The 20170-nt window shown below is 43.6% G+C and overlaps 1 protein-coding gene across 1 annotated transcript in view; it reads left to right on the plus strand.

Moving 5' to 3' along the window:
* The first annotated feature begins 10085 nt into the window (after positions 1 to 10085).
* Positions 10086 to 20170, plus strand: part of Cth (cystathionine gamma-lyase) — a 53393-nt gene continuing 43308 nt past the window's right edge. Inside the window, exons 1-5 of the mRNA XM_035450645.1 lie at positions 10086 to 10250; positions 13661 to 13742; positions 14366 to 14461; positions 16047 to 16156; positions 18910 to 19041. Of these exons, the coding sequence (XP_035306536.1) occupies positions 10086 to 10250; positions 13661 to 13742; positions 14366 to 14461; positions 16047 to 16156; positions 18910 to 19041 (585 nt within the window). The remainder of the gene's footprint in view (positions 10251 to 13660; positions 13743 to 14365; positions 14462 to 16046; positions 16157 to 18909; positions 19042 to 20170) is intronic.

The following is a 20170-nucleotide window of genomic DNA, read 5'->3' on the forward strand; positions in this document are numbered from 1 at the left end:
TCAGCCCTGATGACTTTCCTGGGAATCAGCTCTCCCTGTGCCCACCATCCTCTGTTTTTCCAGCTTCCCAAAGAAAGTACACTCAGGAACCACTGGTCGATTAGGTAATGGGTTAGATTTATCTTTTACACAATGATTTATATAGGAGCTGGAGAGATGACTCAACAGTTAAGAGTGCTCACTGGTCTTGCAGAGTATCAGTTTTGTTCATAGCACCCACAACCACCTATAACTCCAGCTCCAGAGAGTTACACTCCAATACCCCACCCTCAGGCAACACACATGTTAGGTCCATAGGCACATTCAGGTACATACATACACAGAAAAAAGATTTAGGGAAATCTTTTAAAACTGCTTTGTAGACCCTCCTTACCCTATATTCAATTATGCATTATTTCCAGAACTTAAAGTAACAACAACAATATTCTCAAAGGAACAGAGCAAAGGGGTCAGATAAAGCAATCCTTGCTGTCAATCACAGGATCCTGTAAAACAGACAAATTCCCTGTCCATGAGTCCTATGTTTTTTATGGAAATGAGTGTTCATAGCTCCCAGCTGTGTTTGGGGTGTGACGTCTGTTTATCCAGACACAAAGCCTTGGTACAAATGATCTCTGCCGCACGGGTTACTGTTACTTCTAAGAGTGTCCCTCAATGTGGCCTTGTTGGAGGAAGTATGTCACTAGGGGGAAGAGGGGCTTTCATTCAGCGCACGCTCTCTCTCTCTCTCTCCTCTCTCTCTCTCTCTCTCTCTCTCTCTCTCCCTCTCTCTCCCTCTCCCTCTCTCTCTCTCTCTCCCTCTCTCTATCTCTCTCTCTCCCCCTCTCTCTCCCTCTCCCTCCCTCTCTATCTGCCACTTCTCTAGCACCTGCCTGCATGCTGTCATGCTCCTCACCATGATGCTAATGGACTAAACCTCTGAAACTGTAAGCAAGCCCCCAAATAAATGTTTTCCTTTATAAGAGTTGCCTTGGTCATAGTGTGTCTTCACACCAATCGAACACTAAGACAGGCATGTACCACCATGCTTGGCTTTGTTGTTGCTGTGTTTTTTTTTTCAAAAAGTTAGGAGTAAATTCAAATTCTATAATGTGTGTATGAATATATGTGTTTGTGTGTACGCAGGTGAACACATGTATGGAGGCCAAAGGACAACCTCATCTGTCATTCTTCAGACACCACCTGCCTTGGGACTTTTTACCTATATTTTTCTTTTTGAGATAGAGTTTACTATGAAGCCTTGACTGGCTTGGAACTCACTATGTAGATCGGGCTAGCCTTGGAGTCATTTTCGACTCTACCCCTCAAGTACTAGGATTAAAGGCATGTGCCCCCACACATGTTTAATTTATTTGCTTTTGTGTGTATGGATGGATGATTCACCTGCATGTATGTCTATGCAGCATGTTCTGTAGTGACCACTGAAGCCAGAAGAAGGTGTTGGAAGCCCTGGAACTGGAATTATGGATGGCTGGAAATTGCTATGTGGGTGCTGAAAATCTAATCTGGGTCTGCTGAAAGAGCAGCCTGTGTTCTTAACAACACCTCTCCAGCTGCCACCTTGAGTTTTGAGACAGGTTGTCCCATAGCCATTAGCCTAGGCATAGGTTAGACGAGCTGCAAGCAAGAACCAGGAATGTGCCTGTCTTTGCTTCCACAACTCTGGGATTTCAAGCATGTGCCACCACTCCCAATTTAAGGATTCAAACTCAAGGTCCTAATGCTCCTGTGGCAGGCATTTTACCAACTGAGCTCAGCCCTGGTTCTTTTTGTTGTTATTGGTTTGTTTTGTTGTTTGTTTTGGAGTTTTGTTTTTACTTTTAATGGACATTGTCAAATGATTTTTATTAAAAGGTGATTACTGTTAAAATTTTTAAAGAAAAAGAGGATAAGAGGGGGATGAGACATGTTAACCAGTTTATTAGATGCCCAGAAGAGTATGGAGACTAAAGAGAGAAGAGAAACAGGGGTAATGGCTGAACGCCATGGCCAGTCTCCATAGAGAGGCAGAGAGGGCACGTAGATGAGAGAGAGCGAAGAAGAAACAGCAGAGAGGTAGAGAGGGAGCAGCAGGGAAGTTGGAACTTTTAAGGGGAAGACTGCGCATGCGCCCTGAGGTTCCACGCATGCCCAGAGTCCTCACGCAGGCCGTAATGTGTGGCGGGTGACATGGTGATGACGTAGCATATTTTCCTGTGCGTGCCCTGACTGTTGTCAGGGGCGGGGTCTGTCTCTTAAAGAGGTAAAGCCGATCAGCATTAAAGCCTGGACCTTTCAATTACTAAGTTTCTATCAATAAGGCGTTGTATGCCCTTTCCTACACTCCAGAGAAATGGGAGATGGACAAATACATCTTGCTCTGCTTTGTATTAGCAGGAGAAGCAGGTCTCAGTGTTACCTCATTCACTAAGCTGAGGAGGACGGGGACTGTGAAGGGGATCACCACTTAGGAGCATTTGCTACTCTTGAAGAGGACTTGGGTTTGGTTCTCAGCATTCTCATGGCAGCTACAACTGCTGGTGTTTGTAACTGCTGGAACGTAACTCCAGGTCCAGAGGGTCTAATGCTGCCTTCAGTAATACTGAAGAAACGATCCTGTGGCATTATTAGCTATCCAGTCATACAATTCAAAACTTATTTAAGTATCTTCTTAGTACATGAACATTTAACAGGCAATGAGTGGTGGACCTAGTGCCTGTGTTACTATCTCAGGAGTAGCTCTGGTCCCAAAGAATTCTCTGTAACAAACGGGTTTTCAGCCATGTGGTGACACACAGTTGTGTTCGTGACACTTGGGGGACTGTGACACTTGGGGAACTGAAGCAGAAGGACTAGGAATTTGAGGATAGCTTGGGCTACATGAGACCCCATCTCAAAAACAAAACAAAGAAAGATCAAAGGATTTTACTATATAAGTACACAGTTATAAATGAGAGAACCTGCTTTTAGGACTGGTTACTTTTTATTTTTATTTTTTTTCTGTATACCAAACGGATTTTCTGGGGCACCAAATCTGGAGCCTTGTATATGGTAAACAATTGCTCTACCACTGAGTATGTGCATAGCCTTCTTTTTACTTTTTATTTTGACAGATGGCCTCATTTTTCCCAGGAGGTTTTGAACTAGGTTTATAGCCCCGACAGGTTTCAGTCCTCAAGGCCTAGCTTCAGGCCTGTTTGTAAGAAAGAACTTTGCCCTAGCGTTGGTGGCACATGCCTTTAATCCCAGCACTCCGGAAGCAGAGGCAAGCAGATCTCAGTGAGTTCAAGGCCACCCTGGTTTCCTGAGCAAGTTCCAGGACATCCTCCAAAGCAATACAGAGAAACCCTGTCTCGAAAAACAAACAAACAAACAAACAAACAAATACATAAATAGAAATAAAAAATAAAGAAAGAACTTTGTATTAGGCACTCAATAGTGCTGAAGTTCTTTAAGTGGAATGGCTGTCTTGGCTGCTGATTTTACACGGTGACTTCAGAAGAGGCACAGCAGGAAACAACCCTGCACCCTCCACCCCTGAAGCCTGGGGAGTTCCCTTCCCTCGGGAGGGACCTCCATCCAAGAGATACAAAATCCTTGATTTTGCTCCAAAAAATAAGTCCAGGAGTATTACATGACCACAAGAGACGATCCATAGTCTGTATGGTCAAGATATCTTTATTGAGATAAATACTAGAGAGAAGCTCTTTCATGTACTCTGTGGCCCCTTAAGAGCCCATGCCTCGTCATCCTGACCTCACCTTGACAGGTGTGGTCAGGCACACCTGTAGCCAGCTTCTAACAGGCGTGGCTTACTGTCCCTTACAATTCCCCTTTTGGAGTAAAAGAGGATTAAAACTTAACAGTGTAAAGTATCTAAAATTAACAATCATAAAGGTGAAATACAGTAAGATTCAATAATCTGCTATTGTGCATCCTAACTATGTCTATTTCAGCTAAATCCTAAAGTCATCTGAAAGAGGTGCACAGGAGCAGCTAGATTGAGGCAGACCTAGAGTTCATGAAAAAGATTTTTAAGGTAGATTTAAACACTGGAGTTAATAGGAAGGGGTGCCCAGGGAAAGAATCACACATACTGAGGATGTGGATACAACTTCATAGAGGAAACTACTACTTAGGAGTCCTAGCAATCACCACTCGTCATTTTGTGGTTCCAGAGTTTTATCTTAAAGGTCACCAGAAGCAATTTTTACTTCTTTGTGATAAGTGAGATTATAGTGGGCTCTGGAGGTACCTTGGATGGGTTTACAATCTGATATGATAAGGTATGGGTGTAGTCTAACATTAGACCTAGAAACGGCAATGTTAGGTGAGAGGAAGAGTGCAGGCAAAAGGACGCATGAATCAGGAAAGAGGAAACAAAGTTGTTTCTCTAGTTGCAACTTTATCATACTTTTTTGTGGTACATAAATGAATAAAATGTAATTGAGGTAGGCTTGGTGGCACACACCTTTAATCCCAGCACTTGGGAGGCAAAGGCAGGTGGATTTCTGAATTCAAGGTCAGCCTGGTCTACATTAGTGAGTTCCAGGACAGCCATAGCTACACCGTGAGACCCTGTTTAAAAAAAAAAAAAAAAAGTAAAATCCTAAGCAAAGCTCCATGACTTCAGAATTGCTTTTTTAACTATACAGAAATTTCCTGAGGTGTATGGAGCTTGCAGCTGGACAAGTATTTGTTTGTCTACCTTGATTTAATTGGATGCTGCTTTTAACCTTGAATTTACTACAATTAGGTGATTTTATTTTAAAATTAAAAAAAATTAAAGCATGAGTTGCACAAGTTTCACACCAATGAAGTCCTGCCTTTACTATATGGGACTTATGCTGAGAGTCCAAGAAAATTTCAGGTTTGCTGCTGGGAAAGAAAATGGCCATAGTTGATAAACTACACTCAGGTCTTTAGCATTCTTTACTGAGGCATCCAACATTTCTCACTTAAAACACCACTACTAATAGCAATATTATCTCTTTACAGACACACACCACAGCAAACATTACCTTTATTGGAGTTCTTGGCTCTCAGCTGGTAAGACAGAGACTTCCACCAGACTCTGGAGGTGAGGGCTCTTCTCTCTCCCCCAGGTGGCTTAGTTTTTCTTGCCTTTCTGTCCTGCCTCGGTCATGGGAAGGAACAGCATTATTCTACACTGTGAATAGCAATCAGAAGGTTCAGAGCATGGAGCAGCTGTGTTATGCCCCCTCTCCCTTGGCCTGTGACTGCAGGAAGAACTCTATACAGTTTCCATCTATTACTTTCTCCTTTGGTTTTATTGTGGTTGTTTGGGTCTTTTTGTTTGTTTTCTGAAATATGATCTCTCTGTGTAGTCATGACTGTCCTGGAACTGTTATATAAACCAGGCTGGCCTCGAACTCACAGAGATCTGTTTACCTCTGCCTCCCCAGTACTGGGATCAAAGGCAAACGCCACCATGCCGGCCATATCTATTTCTATGATCCAGTTTTTAGTTCAAAAAAGTCATTCTCTGGACTGTGCAGAGTCTCTGATGTATCTGCAGTCTCTAATATTCTCATATATTGTTCAGTTGGTGACACCATTTACTTCCTAAAAGGTCAGGGCCACTTAAAACAAGCAGAAAAGTCAACATTGGAGCAACACAGTGCACTTCTGCTATTTATTTTCCAGCCTTTTCCAAGGACGGACTCTAAGTCATAGTATCTCCTCAGTTTCGTAAAGTTTATTCTGGCAGTTACAAAATATTATTGATCAGTGTGCTTGTGCCAGAGTCAGAGCTAGGTGTTAGTGACATGAAGATAAATTTTATATCTTCTTTTTTCTCTTTCCAGAACATATAACCAAGCAAGGCACATTCAAATAAGCAAGTACAGTAACCATTATAGAGGCCATATAAGTCAGGGACACAAGGCTTCGAACAAATTTTACCAGAAGAGAAGCTTGAGCTAAGATATGGAGACCCAAAGGACAGCTGGGAAGAAATTTGAGGATGATAATATGCGTAGAGTCATGAACAGATGTTGTCATCTGCCGGGAAAGGGGCACAGCACCATGTGGGAAGGGGGAGGGGAGGACGCAGCATACAGGAAGAGCTCGGCATCAGAGGTGAAGGAGTGTGGACTCCACCTTGGTGGATCCCGATGCTCATGGCAGAGCGTCCCACTGTGGTTCTGCTGGCCAATGTTCAAAGTCCTTTCTGCTAGGAGGACCTAGGCAGTAAAGAACCAAGACATGGTGATGGACTTGAGTGAGGACATGCCAGCATACTTGCTCATAACTGGGACTGGATAATTGTTTGTTGATGAACAAAGGAACAAGTGAATGAGTAAATGTAGATGAAGACAGTTCAGCAGTGTCATTTTTGGCAATATATTTCTTAGTTTGGAGAACTTGAAAGTATGTTTATGATTTAAAAAAAAAAAGACAACAGCTGGGTGTTGGTGGTACATGTCTTTAGTCCCAGCACTCAGGAGGCAGAGGCAGGGGAATCTCTGTGATTTCAAGGCCAGCCTAGTCTACAGAGCAAGTTCCAGGACAGGCTCCAAAACAATACAGAGAAACCCTGTTTCCAAAACAAACAAACAAAAAACTATAATTGAGAAATTATTCTGACCCTACATGCAAGATAAGCCAAAAAGCAACAACAAAAATAGGATCAGTCCTGCAGTCCTGTGCATACAGATTACCTGCTGGCAAAGGAGGACATACCAGAAGCTCGGAGAGGAGGCTGGGGAGGACAGGCATGAAGATCAGACACTTCATGCTGTGCTCCTGGGAAAACTGACACCAACTCTTCACGCTTTCCATATTCACTTGCAGATCCGACACAATACCTACTCTTTGGTGTTCTCTGAAGGTATTGGTAGAATTCTTAGACTAGGCTCAATATGAGGCAGCTAGGATAGTCTGTTTTCTAAAGACATAATGGAATAACTGAGGCTGGGTGCTTATTGACCTCACGGGCACAGCAGGGGCGATGACCAATTGCTGAAAGCAGACATCATTGCATAGGTGGGCAACGTATGTGAGAGAAACATCACCCATCAAAGTCAGAAAGTAAGAACGAGATGGGGTGCAAAGAAGAAAGTCTCTTTGCTTCCTTTCTAGGCAGCAAGCACCTCTCCCTGCCTCAGCCAGGCCTCTTAAAGGGCCCATCACACAAGGAACCACACTTCCACCACAGGCATCTTTGGAGGCTACAGTAATTCTAGAGCCCCAGCAATGGCTTCCACGGTGTGATTACTCCCTCCTGAGTGCTGTGACTAAAGACGCCAGCCATCCTGGCTTCTCTTTTCTTCTTTGAGATAGGGTCTCGTGTAGCCAGTTGAGGATTCTCCCTCCATCAATACTATGAGTGAGTCACTTGCCATCTCTGAAACCAGCAGTGAAACAAAGCCTGGCAGCCATGGACTACATTTCCAACTTTCTTCGTCTCGAAAGATGCCTTTTTAAAAATTATTTCATATTAAAAATAGTGTTTCACCAGGCGGTGGTGGCACACACCTTTAATCCAGCACTCAGGAGGCAGAGGCAGGCAGATAGATCTCCATGAGTTCCAGGACAGGCTCCAAAGCTACACAGAGAAACCCTGTCTCAACACACCCACTCACTCCCCATGCCCCACGTTTAAAGAAACTATAGATGGAGCTGGAGATGTGACTCAGAAGAAAGAGTGCTTGCCTAGCATGCAGGAAGCCTTGGACTCAGTCTCCAACACCACAAAGACTAAACATTGCGGTGCACACCGGAGGTAGTAGGGGCAAATTCCACACCATCCTCTGCTACCAAACTCACAGCAACCACAACAATAAAACAAAAAGAAGAAAAGAGCACATGTCCTTCCCAAAGAAGAAACCGAGGTTAGCAGTGTTGTGATAATTTCATGATGCTGTTCACAAGCTTCTGTAAACGAAAATCGGCATTCAGAGGACATTGGCTGTATTTAAAGTGGCCATCACCCATTCATTTAAAAAGATTTCTTCTAGTTGGATGTGGTAGGGGTTACCATGAGTTCGAGTTCTGCAAGGGCTAGTGCAAAGCCTGTCTCAAAAGCCAAAAAAGAAAAGAAAAGATTTATTTTACTTTATTTCTATGACAAGTAAAGGATTTATTTTCCCCGGTAGAGCTATTGTTTTGGATGTCAAACCATACATATACTTAAAGATGGTGCAGCCCAGTACGCACCCCTGAACTCACACACCATTGTGCAGTTCCCTCTGCTGCCTTGAGAATGGCCATGCCAGCTCTCTTCAACATCTCTGCTCGTTGGCCACTTCATGAGTATCACAGAACTAGTAATCTGTGCTCTGAAGGATGGGTAGTTAAGCTGCTTTCCACTACGCTGGCTGAGAGTCATGTAGTCACTCTTGTTCACTTTTGCACACACGTAAGATGATGTCTGGGAGAAACGCTCCTGAGTGGAAGGGAAATTCAGAATCATGTGACTGGAGGAATTTAATTAAATCTTGGGCTTTGCCATCTCACAGTCTCCTCTCACTTTATCAGAGGCCTCATTTAGAGCTTCTGACTAGGGGCCACTTTTCTTTTCTTTTCTTTTTCTTTTTTCTTTTTTGGTTTTTAGAGACAGGGTTTCTCTGTGTAGCTTTGGAGCCTATCCTAGCACTCACTCTGGAGACCAGGCTGGCCTCGAACTCTGCCTCCCGAATGCTGGTCAAAGAACTTTTATGACAGTTAAACTAAAGATAATGTCAGGAGGAAAGATGGCTCAGTGGGTAAAAATGCTTGCCCACAGACTGACGCACTGTGTTGGATCCCTAGCATTCTCCTTTGCGATGCTTCTGTAACCCAGCACTCCTGCTGTAGGAGGCAGAGATAGGAGAACAGGAGAACCAACTGAAGCTCCTGGGCAGGCTAGCCTGGGGCAAACAGTGCAGAGAGACTCTGCCTCAGCAGAGCGGTAGGAGATAAGAGTCCAGATAACTCTCTGATCTCCAGGTGTGCGCTGCACATTCCTCTGCACTCACACAATAGACAAGTACACCAACAAAAAAAGGTTCATGTTTATGTAACCCAGGGTTTATCAACTCTACTTAGAACTGGAATCTGAACTGTTTCAGGCTTGTCTGTCCCCACCTGTTCTGTGTGGTCATGTCAAAAGAGATGTAGAGATGGCTGTAAAGATAGCTCAGATGTTAAGGACCAGGATTTGGTTCCCAACACTCACATGCTGATCTCATCTGTTTATAACTGCAGGTCCAGAGGATCTAACATTCTTTCCGACCTCTGTAGACACCAGTCATGCCTGTGGTGCACAGAAATGCACATAAAATAAACCTCAAAAAATTTAAAAGATACCCACATAGATGCATAATCGTTGGAATGTGTTCAGGCTGAGAACATATTTTAAAAGGAGAAATAGTAATCACACAGACATCGCAACCCATTTGTGTTTCAGAGACAATCCCCTTCCCTGTGGGCCTTGCTTTCACCTGGTCTCCAGCAGCTCACACTTCCTGCTGGAGGGTGAGTGTCTCTGAAGCTAATTTGAAAAGCAAATGGACTGTGTTTGCTCTTTGTAGCCTTTTCCAATCCGTTGCTTTAAAAAATGCTGTTTAAAAACTTAAAAAAATTGCTCCTTAATGTCTTCTAAATTTGTTCTACAGTGTTTCAGAGTTTAAAAGGTTCGATTTCCGAAAATTGGAAACGTCTTAAACTCCCCAGTTCCTTGGCACCGAGTAAAATTAGGTCAAGGCTGTGTAGTTTCGGAGCACAGCTCCCACCTTAAAGCCTGATCTTGGCGAGGGTAGGACGGAAGGCGCTGGGGACGCCGCTTCAGCGGTTCCTAGATCCGAGCCAAGGAACGGCGGAGGCTCATCCCTGCGCCCACACCCGCGTCTGTACCCGGCGGGCAAAGGGTGCCCAGGTCTCAGCCCGACTGCTCACCATGTGGGGGCGGCTCGGCGCCACTGGGAGGCGGGGCGGGGCCTCCGGGCAACACCTCCGCTGCCGGCCAATGGGCAGTGGCTCTGCCTCGGGACGCGCGCTAATTGGCCGCGTCGGCCCCGCCCCTCCCTGAATATAAAGGCGAAGCCCCGAAAGACTCCAGTTGGTCTCACACTCGGCCAAGTCCTGCTCTCCCGCGCCTCAGCATGCAAAAGGACGCCTCCCCGAGCGGCTTCCGGCCCGGCTTCCAGCACTTTGCCACGCAGGCCATCCACGTGGGACAGGATCCCGAGCAATGGGAGTCACGCCCCGTGGTGCTGCCCATCTCGCTGGCCACCACTTTCAAGCAACACACGCCGGGCCAGTCCTCGGTGAGCGACGGGGCGGGCAGGGCAGGCTGGCGGGACTGCGACAGTGCTCCCGGACTCGTGGGTGGTCTCTGCGATTTTTAAAAACCAGAGCTGTAATTTGATGAATTCTGTAGCAACGAAGCCCCCCGATAGCCAGTTCTCCTTTGGAAAACTAAGGGCCTTGGGCTGGTGAGGTGGCTCAGCGGGTGTGCCGATTAGCTTTCTATCAACTTGACACAAGTTATAGTCATGCCTGGAGAGGAGGGGACTTCAATTGAGGAAGTGGGGGAGGACTCAGTCCATTGGGAGTGGGGGTAGGGGGCCTTCTACCCCCACTCCCTAGCTGGTGATCCTGAGCTCTGGAAGCAGGGTGAGCAAGCCAGGAGGCAGCACTTCTCCATGGCATCAGCTCTTGCCTCCAGGTTCCTGTCCTACCTGCTTTCCACGATGAACCAACGAACCTTTACAGAGAAGTGAAAGCCCTTTCTTCCTCAAATTGCTTTTGATCATGGTGTTTGATCACAGCAGGTAAAGGTGCTTGTCACCAACATAACCACCTCAGTTTAATTCCATAATCCATACCATGAAGGAGAGAACCGGCTCTTGAAGTTGTCTCTGAGGCACACACATTCACACTCAAACACGCACACTAAATGATGAAAGTCCTAGAGAATTAAGATCAGTTCTGATGAATGTGTTCAGTTAATAGCTGCTGAACACTGACACACCAAATGCCTACTTAGAGTCTGGGTGTTGCAGGTAGTCTTATCCAATGTTAACGAGAAGGTGCTTAGCCTGAACTAAGGTCTCAGTGTCAGACTGAGATAGCTGAGAGAGAGGATTACCAGTACTAGGGTAACCTACAGTTCCCAAAGTGCATGAGCAATGAAGCTAGGCTTTAATATGTCTTGAACCCCTCTCTTCTGCATCTGGCCTCATGGTGCTGCATCATTAGCTGTGCTAAGTAATAGTTTGAGACATTTCATCATCTAAGACAGTAGTTCTCAACATGTGGGTCATAATGACCCTTTCACTGGGGTTGAATATCAGGGATTCACATTGCAATTCATAACAGTAGCAAAGTTACAGTTATGAAATAGCAACAAAAATAATGTCATGGTTGGGGGTCACCACAGTAAGTTAAGAACTACTGACCTAATCAGTGTGGCTTTGTGATTAAGAGTGCAGGGGTTTTAATTCTTGCATCAGCTCTTTTGGCTGGGTAACCTGGAGGAAGCTATTTAACCCACCCTAGCCTTGGCTTGACCCAGTGTAAACTGGGGTAATGACAGAACACACCACATAAGCTGTTGGTGTTGTAAACTCTGTGGTACACACTCATCACTCAGAAGTACTTTGGTGTTTGCAATCTTCATGTCTTGCTATTTCCATTTGACTACAGCAACCAGGTCAGAGGGTAGGTGTTAGATCCTTTTTATAGAAAAGGAAACTACCCAGACTCAGACAAAAGTGACCGGTAAAACCTGTAAGACAAAGTCTTGTGAACCTCATGGCATCTTCCTTTGTGGTGGCTTAGTAGATGGGTCTTGATGTATTGAAAGTTGCCCAGGGTTCAGAGGACAACAGTGAGTAAGGCAACTGCTGCAGGTTCCCAGGTCTTAACTGCTCTGGAAACTGCCTTTGTATGTTGTAAGTCAGGTAAAGTTCTTACAAACAGCCCTTGTTCTGTGAGGTAAAGTTCCATAGGCATCACTATAGCAGGTTAGGATACTCCTAGCTGGTGATTTGCATTCCAAAGGCATATACCATCTCCTCCAAGAAAGTGATGGCACCCTCCTATGTAGGCCTGCTGCCTGTGTGGAACAGTGTGTAGAAATTGAGTGTTCCCGTATGGTATTAATGTTTAAGTGGTTCAGAGAGCAAGCAGGGTTGGTTAAATCCAGTATGTGCTCAGAATCCCCAAAAGATAATAGCACTGCAGCAATGAGAAGTATCAGAAACCTTTAGTTCCATTTGAAAAGCCATGGAATGCACAAGGTAGTTTGCCAATGAAACATCTCCTACCCCAGACGTTAGGTATCTGCATGCTTATGAATATTTATGAAGCATGGGGCTGCTCATGGAACCAAGCATTTTGGAAGAGGTTTGGTGAGTTTTGCAGCCAGGGACAGTGGTGGGTGTTGAAGACAGCTAGAGCCCTGTGAAGGATGTATGCCCAAGTTATCTATACAGGGGAAAACTTTTAAAATTCTTATTACTAATACTAGAATCTTCAGAGTCCAAAACAAGGATATAAGTAGTGATATACTATATAAGCCAAGGGGAGGAAAGTGTAGGATGTTCTTGTTTGTTTGAGACAGTCTGTCTCTAAGTAGCCCAGGGTGGCCTTGAACTCACGGATCTGACTTTGCCTCTGCTGGGATTGCAGATGTGTGCTCAGATCACACCAGCTCAGATCCTAGGATTGGCCCTAACCTTCACATTCCCCAGGTCTTACAATATTTGCCTTCACTTTTGTCTATGTAGGTCAGTCACAAGGCTAAATAAAGTGCTCACATGACTCTCAAGTATAAAGGGAGCCTGACACAAGATTTTATGAAGCATCTCATAGAGGATGTTCACTGAGGATCATTTCCTCCTATGGTTTTGAGTCATTTTAATAGGGTTAAGGTATGAACCCTGAGCACTTGAATGATGTGTTCAACCCTCTTATGTGCTAAATGAACTTAAGCCTTGGGAAGAGAAACACAGGTTAGACTCATTCGATTCCCTTTTCCTAATACGTCCATCTTATTAGGGATGGGCGAGGCTGACATAATTGTAATGTCATGCCAATGTTAAGAACTGCCACCCACCTAGTGGTTAGCACATGTTGAGGATATATATACAGAGGATTTATGCCTTACTCCATTTCATCATAATTTTGCAACTAGACATGTATTTTGTTTTCCAATGTCAAATTGACTGTTAGAATGTTGAGTCATTTACCTACTAGTACCAAGCTAGTGTAGACACATCATTCTAACCCATGGTAGGTACATTGTTCTTACTCATTTTTATTTTATGTATATAGGTGTTTTGCCTGCATGTATGCCTGTGTACCACATGCATGCAGTGCCTTTGGAGGCCAGAAGAGAGCATTAGATCCCCTGGAACTGGAGTTCCAGACCTAGTGAGCTGACATGTGGATTCTTGGAATTGAATGTAGGTCCTCTGAAAGAGTAATAAGCATCCTCTTTGCCATCTCTCCAGATCCCCCTTTGGTCATCTTTTGGGCTCTACATACTGGCAGAGCCACAATGATGCCACACTTGTATCTTACATCAAAATGTGCCATGGCTAGGTAATAGAGAATCAGTATGGTGGGATTGGCCTGTAGCTGTGGACATGTCTTCACTGGGCTCTGACACTAACCAAGATCTCTTAAGATAATGAATAAATCCTCTTCCTCCTCCTCTTCTGACTTTCAGGGTTTTGTATATAGCCGCTCTGGAAATCCCACAAGGAACTGCTTGGAAAAAGTAGTGGCCGCTCTGGACGGGGCAAAACACAGTAAGAGACTTGCATCTACAGTGAAAGCTGGGTTCTGTTTAGGTGTCTAGGGACCACGGAAGCACAGGAGGTAGAAGATAAGAGATCTGGTTCCAAACTCCCCCTGTCCTAAAACTATGAAGCCTTTGGCTTTGCTCTTCAGCAGTACATGCATGTGTGTTCTCACCAGTTATTGGTAACTAGGGACAGAGCAGAATGGCAAAGCTTATTACACCCCTCATCTCAGGCTATCATGACGACTCATTCGCCAAACCTGAAATCCTTGATAATATGCTCTCAAAGGGAAGGAGTTCACTTCCAGGACCTTTGCCTGCCAGTATGTTCTGGTTATGCCATCTCTGTATTTACAATATAAGTGATGCTAAATGATCAGAATTGAGAAGAGAAAAAGTCTCAATATCTATTGTGTGTGTGTGCATATAAACAGTGTTTTAAAGTTTCACATTTCAAAAAGAAAGGGGTGTTGTGACATTAATTAGAGGACCTCTGAAAAGTGGCAGCAGTGGCTCAGTCAGGTGCCAATGGCACTAGGTTATTGCTAAGATTTTTGGGTTTGGGGTTTTTGGTTTTTTTGTTTGTTTGTTTTGCTTATTTGTTTTTTTTTTTTTTTTTTTTTTTGGTAGGTTTGGCCTTTGCTTCGGGGCTAGCTGCCACCGTGACGATTATCCATCTGTTAAAAGCTGGAGATGAAGTCATTTGTATAGATGACGTGTATGGAGGTAGGTGCCCTCTCATTCCCAGGGTGTGTCAGGTGGTGCAAAGATAGCAATGAGCCTTGAATTACATGGGCACCATTGCCAGCTTGGGGGGCTGTGTTCTTTCTAAGGTGTGGCAGGCACCTTGATGTGTTTCACACTCCATGTTCCAGGAGTGCCTATAAGAGGCTGTCTGATAAGAATGTGTTGAAGAGTTGGAACAAGGATATAGGACTTGATCAGCCTTCAGACACACTGCAGCCTTGGTTCTGAACACACAATACATATACTGTGAGGCCACATGGTGCCAAAGAACACCACAGAACGATTTCTGAGAGTCAGTTCTCTCCTTTCACCATGTGGGTCCTGATATCAAGCTCAGGTTGCCATGCTTGGTGGTCAGAGTCTTTAACCCGTGCGTCTCACCGGTGATGTTTTTAGACTTGAGCACTATGAAGAAACTGCTAATAATTGCTTGTACCTGTGATTCTAACCTTCAGGAGGTTAAGGCAGAATTGCTATGAATTGGCCATCTTGGGCTAGATAGTGACTTTGACTTTCTTGTCTACTGGGCTATGAGACAGGGTTTCTCTGTGTAGCTTTGGAGCCTATCCTGGCACTCACTCTGGAGACCAGGCTGGCCTCAAACTCACAGAGATCCGCCTGCCTCTGCCTTCTGAGAGCTGGGTTTAAAGGCATGTGCCACCAACACCCAGCTTTTAGTACATTTTTTTTTAAATTATAATATAATTACATCATTTTCCTCTTTCCCCCTTTAAGTTTTCCCATTCACACACACAACCTTCCACTCTCTCAAATTCATGGTCTCTTTTTTTTTGATTGTTACATATATACACATGTATATATATATATGTGTGTGTGTGTATGTGTATGTGTGTATGTATTCCTAAATACATAAATACAACTTGCTCAGTCCATATAATGTCACCTGTATGTTTTTGATTTCAGGGTATTGGGTAACCAACTGGGGAGGCGCTTCTCTGGTGAAGACCATTTCTCTCAGCATTCTCCTGTTGTCTGTAGTTCTTTGTCTAAGGTTGGGACCTCATGGGTTTCCCTTCCTGTGCTAACGTGTCCATTGGTTTCATTGTTGTTCAGGTCTTGGTTAGGTAGCCGTGTTGATGAGCCTCTCAACATTTCTGAGAAATGCAGTCTACAGCAAACTTCCTCTTCTTCTGGTTGTTACTATCCTGACCCTTCTGTAATGGTTCCTGAGCCTTAAGAGCAGGAGTTGTGCTGTAGACGTATCAGTTGGGACTGTTGGCACCAAGTCTGTCTTAAACACACATGCGTGATCATTCAGAGATTTCTACAGACGACACTGTGTCAGGGAAGCTGCTCCATGTCGGAAGAGAAGAGAAAGGGGAGTTTGAGAAATGATCCTGCTTCTTGCCACTTGTGTGTATTATGTCTATTTTAATTGGCCCTGTGGTTATGTCAAGTAGCCATGCTGCTTAGCTATGGAGAACTTGCTTTTGGTTGCACTTTGTTTTTGGAGAGTTCGTCTCATTTTGGGAGTGGGCAGGTCTGCAAAGAGCAGACCTTCCTGACATCGTGTTCTCTGCGTGTTCTCTGTCTTCTGCCTCAGGCACCAGCAGATACTTCAGGAGGGTGGCATCAGAATTTGGGCTAAAGATTTCTTTTGTGGAGTGTTCCAAAACCAAATTGCTAGAGGAAGCGATTACACCACAAACCAAGGTAACCAGCTGGCTTTTGATTCTGTTTTCCCCATTCTGCTTTACTAACATCCTTTCTGTTCACTAGAGGATGTAATTTAAATCCAAAAAACATTTTATTGAAGCTGTTGGAAACACCGAGATTGACATGGGCTAGAGCCTCCCTGGCTTGATAGCATGATTATGTGGGGTGTACACACAAATTCTCAAGTGGAATTCCAACTGGGCCTTGAGGTAGGTGGGAAGAAAAGAGTATTAGACAGAAAATGGTACAATATGTTATTAAAAGCCATATAGCAGGGCCTTCAAAGGAAAGAGAGATTTCTCTTTAAAACATGGAGGGGGCGGGCTGGAAAGATGGTTCAGTGCTTAAGAGCAGGGCACCTGAATTTGTTTCCCAGCACCTACACAGGGTGGCCCATAACTGCCTGTGACTTCAGCTCCAGGGGATCTGATGTCTTTGTCCTCCTTAGGGACCCACACATGTTCACAGAAGAATGAAAGGGGGAGAGAGACACACAGGGACAGATGACTGCCTTGAGAGGGATGGTAGGGGAAGCCAAGGGAATCTCTCTGAAGTAAACCCCACAGCAATCCCAAGAACAAAGGAAATATCAGACTTTGACAAGTTTCACATCATGTGGTTAAGTCCAACTCTGTATACACGACAAAGAGAATGAATGAGCCAGGTACCATAAATTAGGGACTACTATTAGTCACAACACAGCCTGTTTCTTAACCCTGTCACAGGGAGAATTGCAGAGAGGCATGGCCTTCTAAAAGTGAACCTTGTCTTTTAGGGGTAGGCAGTGTTATAACATTAAGTTTAATTTTTTATGTGCATTATATTAGAAGCTAGTATGGATTTACTCTCTCGGCTCCACCCAATGTTTTTTTTTTTTTTTTTTTTGGTAAAACAATTAAATTGAAGAGTACATAGTACATAGTTCTCAGACATACCAAGCTACCAAAGCATAGCATCGTTCAAAGACCACAGACCCACTCAGTCCAGGGACTTTGATCTCAGCCCCGGGAAGCTTGTGTGCTGTAGAAGGAAGGTATTTGTGCCAGAATATCAGATGTGGTATTTGGGGACCTCATTTAAATTCTGCAGGAGTGAAAGGCCAGTGTCTTTTATGAGTGAACCTTTCTGCTAAGGATTAAAATGTTAAACCCATACCCAAGCTCATATGGTAGTGAATGCTAAAAGGTAGAAATCCTCCACACAAACAATTCTTTCTAGATTAGCACTGGGGCTAATAGTAAGGAAGTTGTCTTTTCATATTGCTTGAGAGAAAAGAATTTATTCAAATAGCTGGTCTGAGACTTCCCAAATGAAGAAATCAGATCATGAGTGTGGTAAACTTTGTTCACACAATTTTATTTGCTGGCCCTTTATTCACTTGAATTAATATATTTTCCCCTGAATACAGACTCTGCTTTTGATATATATATATATATATATATATATAATATATATATGTGTGTGTGTGTGTGTGTGTGTGTGTGTGTGTGTGTGTGTGTGTGTGTTTATGTATGTATAATTAATTTTATACCTATGGATGTTTTGTTTCCCTGCACTAATGTACACTATGTGTATGTCTGCTACCTGTGGAGGTTTTGGATCTCTTAGAACTGGAATTACAGATGGTTGGGAGCCGCCATGTGAGTGCTGGGAATCAAACCCTGGTCTTCTCATGAACAAATGATCTTAACTACTGAGCCATCTCTCCGGCCCCTGTAGTCAGTTTTTAAAGTCCATATAAAACCTAATTTGTACTTGGTTACTTGTTTTCATTTTTGTTTAAATTATCTTGATGAGAATTTAGTATTCTTACCCAGTAGTCATTTTTATAGCTCTTTATGTAAATCAAGAATTTTTTAAATAGTGAACAGATGCTCCAGATACCATGTCTTAAAACTATTTTTTTAAATAGTGAACTTCCAGACAGGGAGTGTGTTTAACTGCACTTCTTGTCTGTCTATGTAAGTGATGAAAATACATTAGTTCTTATAAGAGAAAGCTGTAAGTTTTACAGTACAAAGCAGATGCACCTATTGAGGGTGAATTGCAGTACATCTGAGCTCTGTCAGTGAACATAGTTTTCTGCGTGGCTGCCACTTCTTTTCCTCAGCCTAATGCACTTTCTCAAGTTTAGTGTTTCTAGTGCATTTGTTGTTATTTAACTCTGAGGGTGTCCTTGACATGCTGGGCATAATTCTCATTAATAAAAATACTAGGATGTATAGAGTAGGGTTGCTTGTATTCCAGATTCCGTGTAGCTGATGGTAAACCTTGGACTTGTGATCTGTCTGCCTCTGTTACTTGAGTGCTGGGAATATAGGCATCACCCCTCAGCCTCCAAAGTGCTGGCTTATGAAGTGCTAGGGATTGATCCCAGGCTTCATGCATGCCAGGCAAGATCTTTACTAAGCTACTTCCCCAGAGCGAGGATATATTTTTATATGATCTATATTATTTGTCTTTGAAAACAGAAGCTCCACATACCATGTCTTTGTTCTGTAGGATAAATATCACCAATCTTTTTATGCAGATGAGGACTTGAGGAAGACAGAGGGAATTTACAGAGCAATAGCCTATCAGGAATTTATAGGGAAAGCTCATATTCAACCTAACCATTCCACCTTCCATTCCACCTTCATTGTCTAAGCTTTTCCAGCATGGGAAGTAGTAGCTTTCTTCTACATTGTGGTATGTGAGATGTATATGTGTGTGGTGTATTTTCACATCTGTTGTTTGCTGAATTATTGTAGCTTGTTTGGATTGAAACACCCACAAACCCAACCTTGAAGATGACTGACATCGAAGCCTGTGCACGCATCGTCCATAAGCGTGGAGACATCATTTTGGCTGTAGATAACAGTTTCATGTCTTCATATTTCCAGGTATGAAAGGAAGGGATTTTTGCCGTGATTAACAAACTACACATTTATCTGTAATTAGGAAAGGAAGGACTACTTTATAGTAAAATCATTATCAAACTCAAAATAGTTGTCTATCAATATATCATTGATTAGAAAAACAATGAGATTTGGCCCTTTTTTGTATCTTTTTTTTTTGCATTAGTTAATATCATCTCAAAATTGTGTTACTGTCTCATTGGAGGCTTTGTTGGGAACTGTGGAGTAAACATATTTGCCAGGTCATAATTGCTAAGAATAGGCACTATACACAGAAACATGGTGGACAAATTCTCAGAGAGTCTATGCCTCTCGGAAGTAACAGAGTCCTTTATAGTAGTTAAGAGAGGTTATCTGGGCGCTGGAGAGATGGCTCAGAGGTTAAAGAGCACTGGCTCTTCCGGTGGTCCTGAGTTCAATTCCCAGCAACCACATGGTGACTCACAACCATCTGTAATGAGATCTGGTACCTCTTCTGGCCTACAGGGACACATGCAGACATAACACTGTATACATAATAAATAATAATAAATCTTGAGAGAGAGGGAGAGAGAGAGGGAGAGAGAGAGAGAGAGAGGGAGAGAGAGAGAGAGAGAGAGAGAGAGAGAGAGAGAGGAGAGAGAGAGAGAGAGAGAGAGAGAGAGAGAGAGAGAGAGAGAGAGAGAGGTTACCTGGCTTCCTTGCCTCTTTGACCATTTCAGGAGAGTCTTGTCTGAATAGAGATGTTAGGCAGTCAATTTGTAACAATGACCCTACCTTGGCCATGTGGGGTGAGGCACCAGAGGCCATTAGGAGTTCAGATCTAGGGGTTTCTTTCTACAGGATTGATCTGGTCGTTAGAGACTGGGGATTTTGCTTTTTTGTTGTAGCCCTTTTTGTCTCTACACAGGCCTGAGATTTTAGAACGTCATCTGGGCAGCCCTTCCTGATCTTTTAGGTTATGGAAAGCCTGTGAAGATATGGCTTGTTAGATGGTTTTATCTCTAATGCCATCCCTATCATGGCTGAGTGTTGGTTATCAATCCATGTTAAATAAGGAATTTCTATTTCATCTTTTAATGTTATGACTTAGCCCATTTGGCTGCTGTGTAATCTGGGTGGCTTCAGAAGAGGA

Source organism: Cricetulus griseus (assembly GCF_003668045.3).
Source record: "Cricetulus griseus strain 17A/GY chromosome 1 unlocalized genomic scaffold, alternate assembly CriGri-PICRH-1.0 chr1_0, whole genome shotgun sequence".
NCBI lineage: Eukaryota > Metazoa > Chordata > Mammalia > Rodentia > Cricetidae > Cricetulus > Cricetulus griseus.